Source organism: Pantherophis guttatus, chromosome 1, assembly GCF_059756535.1.
Source record: "Pantherophis guttatus breed Tessera chromosome 1, ASM5975653v1, whole genome shotgun sequence".
NCBI classification, from domain to species: Eukaryota; Metazoa; Chordata; class Lepidosauria; order Squamata; family Colubridae; genus Pantherophis; species Pantherophis guttatus.
The window spans coordinates 203,366,869-203,380,608 of record NC_142063.1 but is presented as its reverse complement, the minus strand read 5'-3'; the positions used below and the strand labels follow the sequence as shown (position 1 = coordinate 203,380,608).

The following is a 13,740-nucleotide window of genomic DNA, read 5'->3' as shown; positions in this document are numbered from 1 at the left end:
ATCAGTGTAAAGAGTTCCTGAAGCAGTTTTTTTTCCCCCTAGCTAAGCTGCAGAAACGAAACCGAAACCAGGATCTTTGGTGGAACGTGACAAAATGAGGCAGAGAGAGATTTATTTTTATTTTTATTTTTCCTCCCCAAAAAAGGTAGGTGAAAAACTGCAAACAATGGGAAATTTAGGAGGAGAGTTCAAGATTTTAAAACACAAAAGAAAAAAAAGCTGTATTTAACTAGGGAATTGTAATAATTGAATTGAGATACTATTAATTGTATATTGTGTTGAAAGCAGAAATGTTTAAGTTGTGGTTCAGAGGAATATATGGGGGAAATTATTTGGTTTATTATTATTGGTAAATATAATTAATTGATTTGTAAGAAATTGGATTGCATGGAAATAATTGGAATATTCATGTTCATATTGATTAATATACAAAAAAGATAGTTTTATAACTAATTGATTTATATTAAAATGTTGAATTTGTATTAAACAACTGTATTACATAATTACATAATTAAACAATGTGAGGATGGATATAAAAATAGATGACAATGGGAAGGGGTATAATATAGAATAGAAGGGAAAAATTGAATTTGATTAAGATTAGAGATGAGGATGAAGGGTAATATTGTTTTTTAAAAAAAATAGATGAGGAATAAATATGGCAAAAAGGAAATATAGAAATTGTAAATTAAATTGAAATGACTAAACACTGTTTAAATTTGTGAACTGGCCAAATACTCTGTTCAAAGAAAATACATTGTATGTTTGTATGTGTGTTTCTAATTATTGCTATTTATTCATTTGTTCTCTTTTATTCTTTAAAGTTTAACAATTCATTCTTTATCTTAATATCTTTATATTTGTTTGGGGTTGGCTTTCTTCCCTTTCATCTTTTTTATTGTACAGCAATCTTTCTCCTCAAACCTACCACCTCTCTCTTTTCTTTCCTTCTTACTTTCTCTTCCTCACCCTCTTCTTCTCCTCCCTACTTCCTCTTCCTTTCTCCTTCTCCTCTCTTCCTCCCCCTCTTACCCTCACTCCTACTCTAATTTCCCTTCCCTTCCTTCATCCCTCTCTATTGCTGTATCCTTTTATGCATATGGACTACTCAGAGGGCTGAAAAAGTTATTTTTGACTGGTCCTCGCACTTTTGACCAGTCATCGAACTTACGACTGTCTTCACATTTTATGTTTTTTGCCCTATCTTATCACCATGGTGAAGAGAAGCAGTTGTGAAATGAGTGACATGGTTGTTAAGGATGCTGCATGGGCATAAATGTGAGGATGGTCATAAGTGTGAGGACCAGTCAAAAGTGCGAGGACCTGTCAGAAATGACTTTTTTCAGCCCTCTGGTTAGTCCTTTTGTGCATATGGACTACTCAGAGGGCTGAAAAAGTTATTTTTGATTGATCCTCGCACTTTTGTCCAGTCCTCAAACTTACGACTGTCCTCACATTTTACATTTTTGCCCTATCTTGTCACCATGGTGAAGAGAAGTAGTTGTGAAATGAGTGACATGGTTGTTAAGAATGCTGCACGGGCATAAATGTGAGGATGGTCATAAGTGTGAGGACCAGTCAAAAGTGTGAGGACGTGTCAGAAATGACTTTTCAGCCCTCTGAGTAGTCCCTATACACATAGCCATGGCCACCCGGTCACATGACCAGCTAGCCACGCCCACCCAGTCACATGGCCTCCAAGCCACGCCCACACAATAAGTCACGCCCACAATGGTGTCCTTCTTACCAATGTTAAAATCTGTTCACCTTACCCTATACACATAGCCATGGCCACCCGATCACATGACCAGCTAGCCACGCCCACAAAATAAGCCACGCCCACAATGTCCCTCTTTACCAATGTTAAAATCTGGTCACCTTACCCAAATCCCACTCCTGGCTGGTCCCTCCTACCCCACCCCGCTCCTCCCAGGAGTCCCCACACGGCCCATTTTGGATGCAGGTAAGTACAGGGCATGCATGGAGGCCTGGGGAGGGCAAAGAACAGGTCTACCGGAAGTTCAGGAAGTTCAGAACAATTTCCGGCCTCCGGAGGGCCTCTGAAGCCTGGAGAAGCCGTTTTCACCCTCAGAGGCTCAAGGAAAGCCTCCAGAGCCCGGGAAGGGCAAAAAGCTCCCCCTCACCGTGGTGCAGGAGGCCTAGCCACGCCCACCGTGGCTACGCCCACCCATCAACTGAGCAGAGAACCCCTTGCTAAAATTTTTGAAGCCCACCCCTGACCCAGACAGTCCTAAAAACATAGGCTGAAAAGACTGAGGACAATTCTCCATGACAAGCTTAAGTTGCTTATTTCCTGGGCAATAAAGTTAGTTTTAGAAATCATTCTCTGGATTTTAATCTTTGGCACTGATCTGGACTACGGACTTGGTCTGGATGTGGTCTAGCAGTCCACAGGTCCTTACTGGTAGATTCCTCTGCTTCTTTACCATGTCACTGACATACTAGGAAAGCAAAGGCTTTCCTTGCATCGCTAGGCCTCTGAGGACATAGTTTCTATATGAGGAAACAATATGGAAGCACAAAGTTGAAAAGGACCGTAGAGGTTTTGTAGTTTGTCACCCTGCTCAGGGCAGAAGATGGCTTACTCACAATGATCTTTCCTCAGCCATATGGCATGGCTGGAGGGCAAGTTGGGAAAGTTAAATTGGAATATATAGTAGTTATGCTTTCTCAGTGAGCTATTAAGATGCAGCAGTAAAGACATTAGAGTGGAACTGGAGATTCTCAGGCTCAAATCTTACATCAGCATAGTGCACACTCTCTTTGAAGTATATCATTTAGCTCCATCTATCTCAGAGAGAGTGGATCTTTTGAAAATAAAGTGAGGGGGAAATTCCATGTATACCATTTAAGCTAATAGAAGAAACTCATATAAAAACATACAGTGAAATAATTATTCAATGTGTGGTTATGATCAATTAAAACCAAAGAAACTTTGTGTATCGGCAGTTAAACCACTGAGCAGTAATTTCTAAACATCTAGCAAATCAGTGAGGAATATATATCATAAGGCCACAGTCATGTTTATGGAGTATATAAACAAAAGCTTCTCTAAGATATATTTTTTTAAAAGTACGTATTACACTCACCTCTAATGGAAAGCAATCCAAATTATTATATGACAAGTTTAGGTACAACAAGAAATCAGACAAAGGCAAGAGGTCAGGAAGCTGAGAGAGAAAATGTGCCTAAAGATTATCAAGCAAAAAAAAAATAATCAAATTAATGTTTATTTTTAAAAAGAATAGGGATTTGTCAGAATTTAGACTTCAAGATTTGAATATATGTATATAAAGATACATCAACAGAACCTGTTTCCTAAATTAGATGGTGCAGTTTCAGGGAATTTGTTGATTACCAGTCCCAATTAATTTTGTGTGTGTGTGTTTAAATCAGTCTTGACTCCTGGTGTCTATTTGACAAGATTTTAGAAGTGGTTTGCCATTGTTTTCTTCCTAGAGCTGAAAGAGAGTGACTAGCTCAAGGTCACTCAAGAGAGTGACTGGCTCAAAACAGCTGGTTTTGTGTCTAAGGTGGGACTGGAACTCAGAATGTCCCAGTTTCTAGTGTGGTACCTTAACCACTGCATCAAACTGGCTTTGTATTGAAGCTAAATGTGTGGGAGATCTGGAATTATAACCACCTATCACCACACTTGTTTAACAGCACCTTGAACAATAAAATGGTTATCAGAGAAAAAAATATTTCATCATTTCCTCTCATTAATCAACCAGACACAGCTACTACTACTAATAGGACTGTGAGTAGCATGCATGTTTGAGAGAAAGAAAGGGATACAAATCTAATCTGCAAACTCATCTATTACTTATAAAAATACAAATTTTGCATATCTCTCTCCTGCCATGTAATGATTGTCTGGCTTTTTGGAGCCCAGATATGCCCCCCCCCCTTGCCATTTTATGTTATATATAAACAAGGCCCTATGATTTATTCAATGAATTGTGATTTGAAGGGGAAAAAAGAGGTTGCCTGCCACACACACCTTTTCATGTGAACACACTAAAGCATCCTGTGGTTCCGTGACTGTAATTTGCAACATCTTTTGCCAGTTTCTGGTGATTTTTTTGTCGCTTTCCAACAAAAAAAATCCCCATTTGGGAGAACGGGTCTACTTAATAACCGTGCGTGGGTTTTTTTTAACAACCACAGTGACTTGCTTTATGACTAGTGTAAAAAATGGTCATGAAATCAAATGAAATCAGGTCACATGGTGACGTGCTTAATGACTGCAACAACTTACAACCAAAACTGCAGGCTCAATTGAGGTCATTAAGTGAGGACTACCTGTAGAACATTTATGTACTATAAGTCATCTCCCACAAAACCTGCCAGACGCTTGCTTGAGGCTTAGTCCTTCTTCTGGACTAGATGGCATTATTTTGGAACTGTAGAAGCCAGAATAGAAAGCCACAATAAACTTTGCTTTTAAATTCTGGTTTCCATAACTCCAAATCCCAGTTAGGGACTGGAAAGTACACATTATATCTCAGGAAGCCTCCATATGTGGTTAACAAGCCAAGGATGACAAGAAGGAAGTAGATAATAGCATCTATGACTATCAACTCTTTATAATGATTATTTTCTTCCCGTGCCATCACTCTATTGAACATGTAATTCCCACAGCACTGTCTCATTTCTCAACTCTTCTCATCTTTCCTACTATCTTCTCCTATTGGTTTCTTATAGTTTATCAATTGTTGTTTGTAACTTATGATTATTGATTGTAATTATGGTTTATGATCTATTACTTGCTATTTATATATATACTGAGATCTTATGCACTAGACTAGAGACAAATTCCTTGTATATCCGATCACACTTGGCTAATAAAGAATTCTATTCTAAATGATAGATGACAGACAGACAGGCAGATAGATAATCTTTACTATGGCTTATTGTGTCATGTAAATGAAGCCATTGTGTCGTACATGATAGTGTTGGATTTTTAAAGGGAGAGTCCAAAGTTCAATTCTTGCTCATCTATTAAGATCAGAAGGCAATTGTGTGCAGCCTAACTTTCCATGAAGATTTTTGAGGCAATAAATGGAAATTTCATCGGAAAACATTGTGTCTTATGAAAATGGACAGAAAGTGTGCATATGAAAGGATTATATTACATAAAAATTAATATATGCCCTTACAAAATGGCATATTTATTTAATAGCCATATGCAAAATCTATTTTGTGTTCCTACAGAGTATTCTGCACTAGCAATTCTAGACACGATCTGGTGTTTTTTGGAAAAGAAAGTGATAGTAGCAATTCCAGTTATTACCAGATCCTAAAACTAGTATAGAAAATACATTTACAAGACAGTATACTTGTCTGTTTGGGACTATACCTTAAGACTAAGTCCAGTTTTTCTATGCATGATGCAAAACAGAACTGCCATTTCAGCCTTCTCTAGCAATTCATTAGTCTTATCTATTGCACTTAATTCAGTATTGTATCCAGCTCCAGAGACAAATGATTTAATAAAATCCATTTCTTCTTTTAATTCTGCAATAAACATAACAAAGAGTATTAGGCAATTCATATATAATAGGCAAGGAGGGAAGACATATAGTCCTTGACTTACGATCATTTGGATTGTTCGAAGTTATAATGGTGCTTAAAAAAGTGACTTATGCCCAATCTTCATACTTATAACTCTTGTTGTACAAATCTATTTATTGGATTGCTAAGAGCTGACACTGACTGAGTTGATGGCACATAATGAATCATCAGTTCTTGCGAAACATGAGCTTCTGATATTGTTGGTGATGCATTCATGAAGCAACATCATCCTGGATTTGTAAACATTTTCTTGCTCACTGGACGAATTATTTGCCACTCTCTCGATGTTACATTTCAATTCTGTCCAGTCTAGTCCAGTCTAGTCTTTGAATGGAACTCATGATGACATAGCATTCATGGTAAAGAGAAGGCTTTACAGGCTATAAACTGATGGCTTTATAAATATACCCTCCCTTGCAACTCTCCCAGGTAACCATATGCTGTGGCTTCACAAGGCTTGCTAACAGACCACCCTAGTGAATAGAAATGTTTTTAGGCCTTTGCAGTTGTAAATGATCTAATTAAGGGACATCAAACTTATTTATTCAGGCAGGAAAGGTTTAGCAATATCCATGATAGGGAGTAGAGTCGACTATGAACTGTATCACTTGCTTTCTTCAGTAAAACAGTGCAGGGAAAAGAGAATGAAATAGGGATTATATATTACATTTGGAATGGGAGCAGATGGGAGAATGTATGCTGGGAAGAAGGAGGAGGAGGAGGAGGAGGAGAAGAAGAAGAAGAAGAAGAAGAAGAAGAAGAAGAAGAAGAAGAAGAAGAAGAAGAAGAAGAAGAAGAAGAAGAAGAAGAAGAAGAAGAAATAATAATAATAATAATAATAATAATAATAATAATAATAATAATAATAATAATACAGACAACAGAAATGGGCCAGAAATTATCCTATTTATTTCCTCAACAGTGCTACACATACTTCTCTTTTGGGATATCTCAGCAAACATTGCTTTATCATACAAAATATAATGTATGATATGAAAGAAAGAAGGGGTGTAAACCAATAGTGGGTTTCAATTTCATTCACTACCGGTTTGCCTGTGGGTGCGCACACAGAGCCTCCCGCCGCTGAACCAGTAGCAACCCACCACTGGTGTAAACCATTGAGAAACTAAGGAGTCAGCTGTGCACATTGTCCTGAATTCAATGTATTATTAATTCTAAGAATAAATTTAGCATAATTGGTGAATGTAGCTGTGGTGGTTCTTAAATAATGTTTTATGATTTTGTAATCTAGGCAATTAAGGCTTATTCAATAAACCATGGTTACAATCAAGTAGTTGCATAATGCAATGTATAAATCAGTCAATGTGCTTATGTTTAGTGATATGAAAGAGTGGGTTTAAGCATGGATCTACATTTGGCTGGTTAGTACACCCTTCCAAGTCACTTCCACTACAGGTTATAAAAAAAAGTTATACCATCATAGAGCATGCTCTGTTTTCTCATACCCCTTTCCATATCCAGCATGATCTGTTCTTTATCCTGCATGATCTGCTCCTTCTCTTGCATGATCTGTTCCTTATCCAGCATGATCAGTTCCTCATCATGCATGATCTGTTCTTCATCCCACATTCTCTTTTGACTTCTTTTGCTCCTTTGACTTTTTTCTGAAAAATATGATCCATCTAACCATGGTTGGTTCATTCATAAAGAAGAGAAATCCTTGCAACCTTTGTCTCTGCCATTCACAGTAAAAACCCAAATAAGTGAGTACAGTATACGGAATTTAAAAATAGGTTTGCTACGCAAGATACATTCAGGGAATGTATTGCTGTGTGGTATCCTCCTATGCTTGGAACTGCTTGTGCTTCAAATTATCAAGAAAGAAACAAATATTTTATATTGGCATCTGAGAGATTACTGTTATGCCTAACAGTACTGTGTTTGCTGTAGTCAATTTAAATATGGTTTACTTATAACTCAACAGAAGTCATGCAGCCCAGGAAGGCTGGGATATATTTCCTTTAATTAGTTCTTGAATGTATCATATTTTTACCATTTTAGGAAGTAGTATATCCCATGTGTTTTACAAATGAGATTTACAACAAAATGCTGTGTTTGTGCCTTGTAATAGGAGTGCTTTTGTTTAAGTCCCAACTAGACTAGAGCAAAATCCCATATATACTAAGTTGAGGAAAGAAAGAATTTCTCCTAATGTCTTCAGCCTTTCATCCACCCACTTTGTCCTATGACAATTCAGAGTTCACATAAGAATATTATTAGAATCCCAAACCCGAGTTCTATTCCCTTCCCACTCATAGAAACTCCTTGGTTGACTTTGAGCCACGGGTGAGCTCCTGTGAGTTCGGCAGGGTTCGGGCGATCCTCTAGCCAAGGATCACCAGGGTTCAGCGAACCCCCAAATGCCACCCGTGGCTGGCCATGCCCACCCCACCCCTCCCCTCCCCTCCCAGGAGTCACCATGTAGCCTATTCATCATTCCAGGTAAGTGCAGGGGCTGCGTGGAGGGTCTGGGAGGGCAAAACCCGGGCCTACCGGAGGTTCAGGAAGTCCGGAAACGGACCTCCGGACTCTGGGGGGAAGCTGTTTTCACCCTCCTGGAGGCTGGAGAAAGCCTCCAAAGCCTGGGGAAGGCGAACCCCCCACCCCGTGCCGTGGTGCAGGCAGCCGACTAGGCCACGCCCACCAGGGCCGGATTTAGGTGAAAAGAGGCCCTAGGCTATTCCACTTATGAGGCCCTTTCACCTATAGTGAAAGTGTAATTTTAATTTTGCTAACAATTTGAATGTAGGGAATGTAGGCCCCTCTTGATCTTGAGGCCCTAGGCTGAAGCCTAGTTAGCCTATAGGAAAATCCGGCCCTGACGCCCACCCATGTCCACGCCCACCCAGCAATGGGGCAGCGAACCCATTGCTAAAGGATCTGAAGCCCACCCCTGCTTTGAGCCAGTTATTCAACCAATACTATTTCATATGTTTGCTTCTGAATAGATAAAATGAAAAGAGACCGCCACTCCTCCCCTTTCTTCTCTAAAACAAACCCAAATTTGGGAAATGGAAGGACAATACCTGGACTTTCCAGTGTTCTATCAGACTCCCTCAGTTTTAAATATATGGTGGAAACTTTCTCTGGACCTTTCATCTGTTTAGCAATCAGCCGGTTACTGAAGACTTCACAATTATAATGAGAAATGAATGGCTTTTTAGGGACAGATTTCTGGATTACAGAACGGAGAGGAGAGGTTACCATAGTCACACCGCTCACCACAAAATCTGATGGTAAGTGAAATGGGTGTAGCGTAAGATGCTGTAACCGCATAGGGGCACGACGGTTTTGCATTGGGAAGCTAGGAGGACCAGTCAAAAAGACAGGGATAACGAAATCTCTCTTAACAGGGCCTGGAAGCTGGGCACCAAAATCATCATCTGGAAAGCACAAAGAAATTGGCTGGCTTTTTTCAGGCTGGCTGTCAACACCTTCAAGCACTTTTTCGGGTTCTTTCTCTTTTTCACGAACGCCTGTTTTGTAGAAACAAAGATGACAGATGCCAAAAATAAAACAACACAACATCAGAATTAGATAACTGCAAGCTGAATGTATATTTGCTATGTATCTGTAAACTTTATCACTAAAATAAAAATGTATTAATTTGACATGTATTATGCAGAACAAAATTGCTGGCTCCAGTCATTATATTCACATGTAAGTATTCTCACACCAGCATCCAGCAAAAGATGATAAATAACAGCCCATTGGCAATTGCTCCTGAAGTAGAAGAAATGGGGCAGTACAGGAAGTCCCTTGACTTATAACCATTCATTTAGTGACTCTTCAAAGATTCAACAGCAGTGAAAAAAGTGACTTATAACCATTTTTCACACTTACGACCATTGCAGCATCCCCATTGTAACATAATCAAAATTCAGAAGCTTGGCAACTGGTTCATATTTATGACGGTTGCAGTGTTCTGGGGTCACATGATCATTTTTTCTGGCCTTCTGAGAAGCAAAGTCAATGGGGAGGCCAGATTCACTTAACAACCATGTTACTAATTTAACAACTGCAGTGATTCACTTAACAACCGTTTATAGGAATTTCAGAATTGCATCACACTGCATCACAAAAATATCTGCTTCTGTGCTCTGATGTAGGTTGAAACCAGTGGTGGTATTCAGCCGGTTCTATCCAGTTCGGGCAAACTGGTAGCAGTGGTGGGTGGCTCTGCCCACCCTCCCGGACATAATCATGTCCCATTTATCCACATTTTTGACTCTGCGCATGTGCAGAAGGCCCTGCAAACTGCTAGCAAAGGTAAATGAATACCACCCCTGGTTGAAACATTCCTGAAACCTGGATAGTGTTGAATCAGTACACTGTAAATATCTCCCCACCTTATGCTGTCTTGCATGGTAGACTCTAGATTAGAGGTTTTAGCCTGAAGAGAATAATGTGAAGAGGGTAAAACTGGGCTTTGTTGAATTTCTGGCATGTTAAAAATAAAAGTGGTACCAACATTGCTGTTAGCAGGGAATGCTCTACCTTTCTAAAAGTGTGATGATCCAAGGACCCCTGGGGCACCCCAAGACTCACTCAGAGATCCACAAAATAAAAAATATTTGCCAGATATTGAAGACATTTTCAAAAATGTAAGACAGTGTCATTCTTGTCATTATTTTTTACCTGTTAAAATATATTATTTCATGAAAAGTATTTTATTTTTCTTGACGTATAATGAATTTAATATTGTTAGTTTTAGATAATTCAATAAATACATATTCTACAAGTGTGTCAATTTCAATTTTTAAATATTGATAAATGTATTTATTTATTTATTAACTATATTTGCCTCTCATCTCGCCATGGGGCTATTAAAACGATAGAAATATAAAAATGTAAATACCATAATAAAACAATGAAACAATAAAAATAACAGTAAAATTAAAATTCAGCAATATGATTAAAAGATGGGTGGAGATAAATACAATCCATTCAAGCAAAAACTCTTTTGGAGGTCCTCCATAATTTTTAAAAGAGGGAAAGTATCATGAGAACAAAAAAAAATTAGGAAACACTGCTCTACATTTACTTTACAAGCTTTTTCTGTAAAGGGCCTTCTTTTATCTCCACAGGCACACCTGGCAGATCTGTGTATAAACCAGATTTTTGCTCTTTAGCAGATATTTGCTGTAGATAAGAAAAAACTGTTGCAGGTTTATTGATTTAGAGAAAATGTCTAATACAATTATTTATGAAAGTCCATTTATGAAATTTATTGGCCACCCATGTCGTATCCAATGATTTTTATTATGACACTCAATAAATCAAGTAAGTATGCAAAGTTTCACACCAGTATGATAAGAGTGATATACTGTTCATGGAAATAAAGCATGCATGAGAATAAATGGAAAGCTTGGTGAAAGAGTTAACAGAGACAAGGATGAGATGAGTACCGTGTTTCCCCGAAAATAAGACCCTGTCTTATATTTTTTTGAACTCTGAAATAAGCGCTTGGCCTTATTGCCATGTGCTCAAAAGCCCGATTGGGCTTATTATCAGGGGATGTCTTATTTTGGGGTAAACAGGGTATGTGTGAAGTTCTCTTGTCGTTTAATTTATTCATGAATAAATAAATGTATGATTGTGATGATGGGGATGTGAATCTATGTATGTTTTTAGATAATGCTGCCTTATTTACCAAGAACACAAAGACTTGCAGAGAATGTTAGTTAGAAAATATGAAGCAAAGAGCAGATGGATTTGAAAATTAAATATGAGAGACAAGGTCATTGGGTTAGACATGGAAAATGATAATATATAAATGGTGAAAAAGTAGAGAAAAAGATGATACATTCATATACTGTAATTCATAATGTTTACTAAAGAAGAGAGAATAAATAGATATATTTGAAGATTTGGAAATGCTGGTATAAAGGGAATAGATAGTATGTGATTAGGGGATGAAGGTCATTCTCTGACTTGTGGGTTGGTTTCCAGATATTTTGTTACCAGGCTAGGTAACATCTTTAGCAGAGTTTAGGGGATGTCAGTGTCATTGTTCTTCTATTTATAAGGGCTTCAGCTATGGGTATGTCAAATGAGGGTCTTGTGATGGGTCTTATGATGGGTCAGCTGTGAGTCATCAGGGAGAGTCTTGTGATGGGTCTTGTGATAAGGAGGTTACATCAGGTCAGGGTCATTGGGAGGTGGGGAGTTGCATGGGTAGGTTGAGGGTCGGTGCTGTCTCTGATTGGTTGTGCAGTTGGTTGAATTCTGAGGGGTTTGTAGGCTGATTGTAGGTCAATGTGTCTGTTGATGGATCCACACTGACATCCCCTAAACCAGGGGTCCTCAAACTATGCCCCCCAGGCCGGATATGGCCTGCCAAAGCAATTTATCCGGCCGCGCTCCTTGGCAGATGACGGTTTCCAGTGGGCCGATCTAGTGCCCGGAGCCGGCTCTGCCCTAAGGAGGCTGGTGGCATAATTGGGGCTCCTGTGAAGAGGGGCTCAGGCCTGGTCCCCGTGCGGCGCTGCCATGATCCACGAGCTGCTGCTGGCACTGCGTGGCTACCCGGGAGGTGTCTTCATGGGTGGCAGCCTGCAGTTGGGCATGCTGGTGGCCCTCCCTCCCTCCATGGGCCTGGCCCAGTGCCCTTCCTCCTCCTCCTCCTCCTCTCCCGCAGGTGTCCCCGGAGCCACCACCATTCTTGCACCCGAGTGAGGCTGCCCTCCTGGCCCACGTCTGCTGCCTGGATGCATTCTACATCCACCTGCCCAAGTTCATCAAGCAGTTTGCTGAGCATGCCCTGCCGCCATCTGCCACCTGCCACCCTGCCCCAGGTGCGCCCTTCCCGGCCTGCGTGGTGGACTGTAACACCAGGTGAGCCCAGAGACACACAGAGAAAGGGATGGATGGGCGACTGGGTATGCAGCTGACACTTGGCTTCCAGTACCAGAAAAGATGGGGAAGGGCTGGGCTGCCGCTGCCTTTCATTGGGTCACATGGAGCGAGACAGGGCTCCTCTTGCCGTCTCTTCTCCGCCCCTTCATCGGGCATGGCAGGGTTTCCTGTCCCTCACTTATCCCCCCATCCCCCTTTATCGATGCAATTTGGGGGTGGCAGGTATGGAGGGAGGGGGAGGAAGGTTATTCCCTACTCCTGGGCTGACTGGCTTCTTCTTCCCGGCAGCTCTTTCTCTGCCTTTCAGCATCGGCCGTCAAATATGAGTTTTTTGTGGGCAGAAGAGCTTGTCCCACCCACCGCCATCCAGATGCCTTTGGTTCCCCCAAGCATTTCTTTGCCTCTCTGATTTCCAGCTCCATCACATTTCTCACTGTCATGTGCAGGGAAACAAAAGTTTGTGGGACTAAAAACAAAAGTTCAGTCAATCAATTCCAACTTCTTGTGGAAAAAAAAAAAGATCTTGCGAAGTTAGAATTGATTGATTGAACATTTTTTAATCCCACAAACTTTTGTTTCCCTCACACGATGACGAGAAATGCGACAGAGAAACATGACGAAGCTGGAAATCAGGGAGGCAAAGAAATGCTTGAGGGAAGCAAGGGCATTTGGGTGGTGGTGGGACAAGCTCTTCTGCCCACAAAAACCTCATCTTTGATGGCCGACGCCAAAAGGCAGAGGAAGAACTGCTGGGAAGAAGAAGCCAGTCAGCCCAGGAAAAGAAGCCATTCAACCCTAACCCTCTCTTTTCCCTGCTCCTCCTCCTTCCCTTGTGCTGGATGCTCCATTGCCAGTTTCTCCATTGCAGCGCAGCGCCCAGGATCCACTTTGATAGTGGGGTGTGTGTTAATAATTTGCCTGGCCAAACTAACCCCGCAGTCTCCCTTACATTGGGCCCAGCTTCGATTGTGCTGTCAACTTAATTTCTCACCCCATTTACTTTTGCCCGCAGACTGACCAAAGGTGGGTTTCAGCAGGTTCTGAGCAGTTTTGGAGAATCGATAGTGGAAGTTTTGAGTAGCTTGGAGAGCCGGTAGTAAAAATTCTGACTGGCCCCGCCCCCATCTATTCTCTGCCTCCTGAGTCCCAGCTGATCTGGAGGAAATGGGGATTTTGCACTAACTTTCCCCTGGATTGGGGAGGGAATGGAAATTTTACAGTATCCTTCCCCTGGAGTTGGGTGGGAATGGAGATTTTACAGTA

The 13,740-nt window shown here is 40.6% G+C and overlaps 1 protein-coding gene and 1 long non-coding RNA gene across 5 annotated transcripts in view; one reads left to right on the top strand and one right to left on the bottom strand.

The window, feature by feature from the left end:
* Positions 1 to 13,740, bottom strand: part of LRRC63 (leucine rich repeat containing 63) — a 33,546-nt gene that overhangs the window by 9,772 nt on the left and 10,034 nt on the right. For all 3 annotated transcript variants that reach the window (XM_034432253.2, XM_034432254.3, XM_087886732.1), the window contains exons 4-7: positions 8,646 to 9,095; positions 7,065 to 7,223; positions 5,384 to 5,541; positions 3,111 to 3,209 (exon numbers count right to left, since the gene is read on the bottom strand). In XM_034432253.2, the coding sequence (XP_034288144.2) occupies positions 3,111 to 3,209; positions 5,384 to 5,541; positions 7,065 to 7,223; positions 8,646 to 9,095 (866 nt within the window). The remainder of the gene's footprint in view (positions 1 to 3,110; positions 3,210 to 5,383; positions 5,542 to 7,064; positions 7,224 to 8,645; positions 9,096 to 13,740) is intronic.
* Positions 1,889 to 9,236, top strand: LOC117674310 (uncharacterized). 2 transcript variants are annotated; one of them, XR_004593793.3, is made up of 3 exons: positions 1,889 to 1,963; positions 8,784 to 8,855; positions 8,973 to 9,090. It is a non-coding gene; the product is annotated as an uncharacterized LOC117674310 (long non-coding RNA). The 2 variants fall into 2 exon arrangements; XR_015732419.1 differs by lacking the exon at positions 1,889 to 1,963 and adding an exon at positions 7,866 to 8,061 and having other exon boundaries at positions 8,973 to 9,236.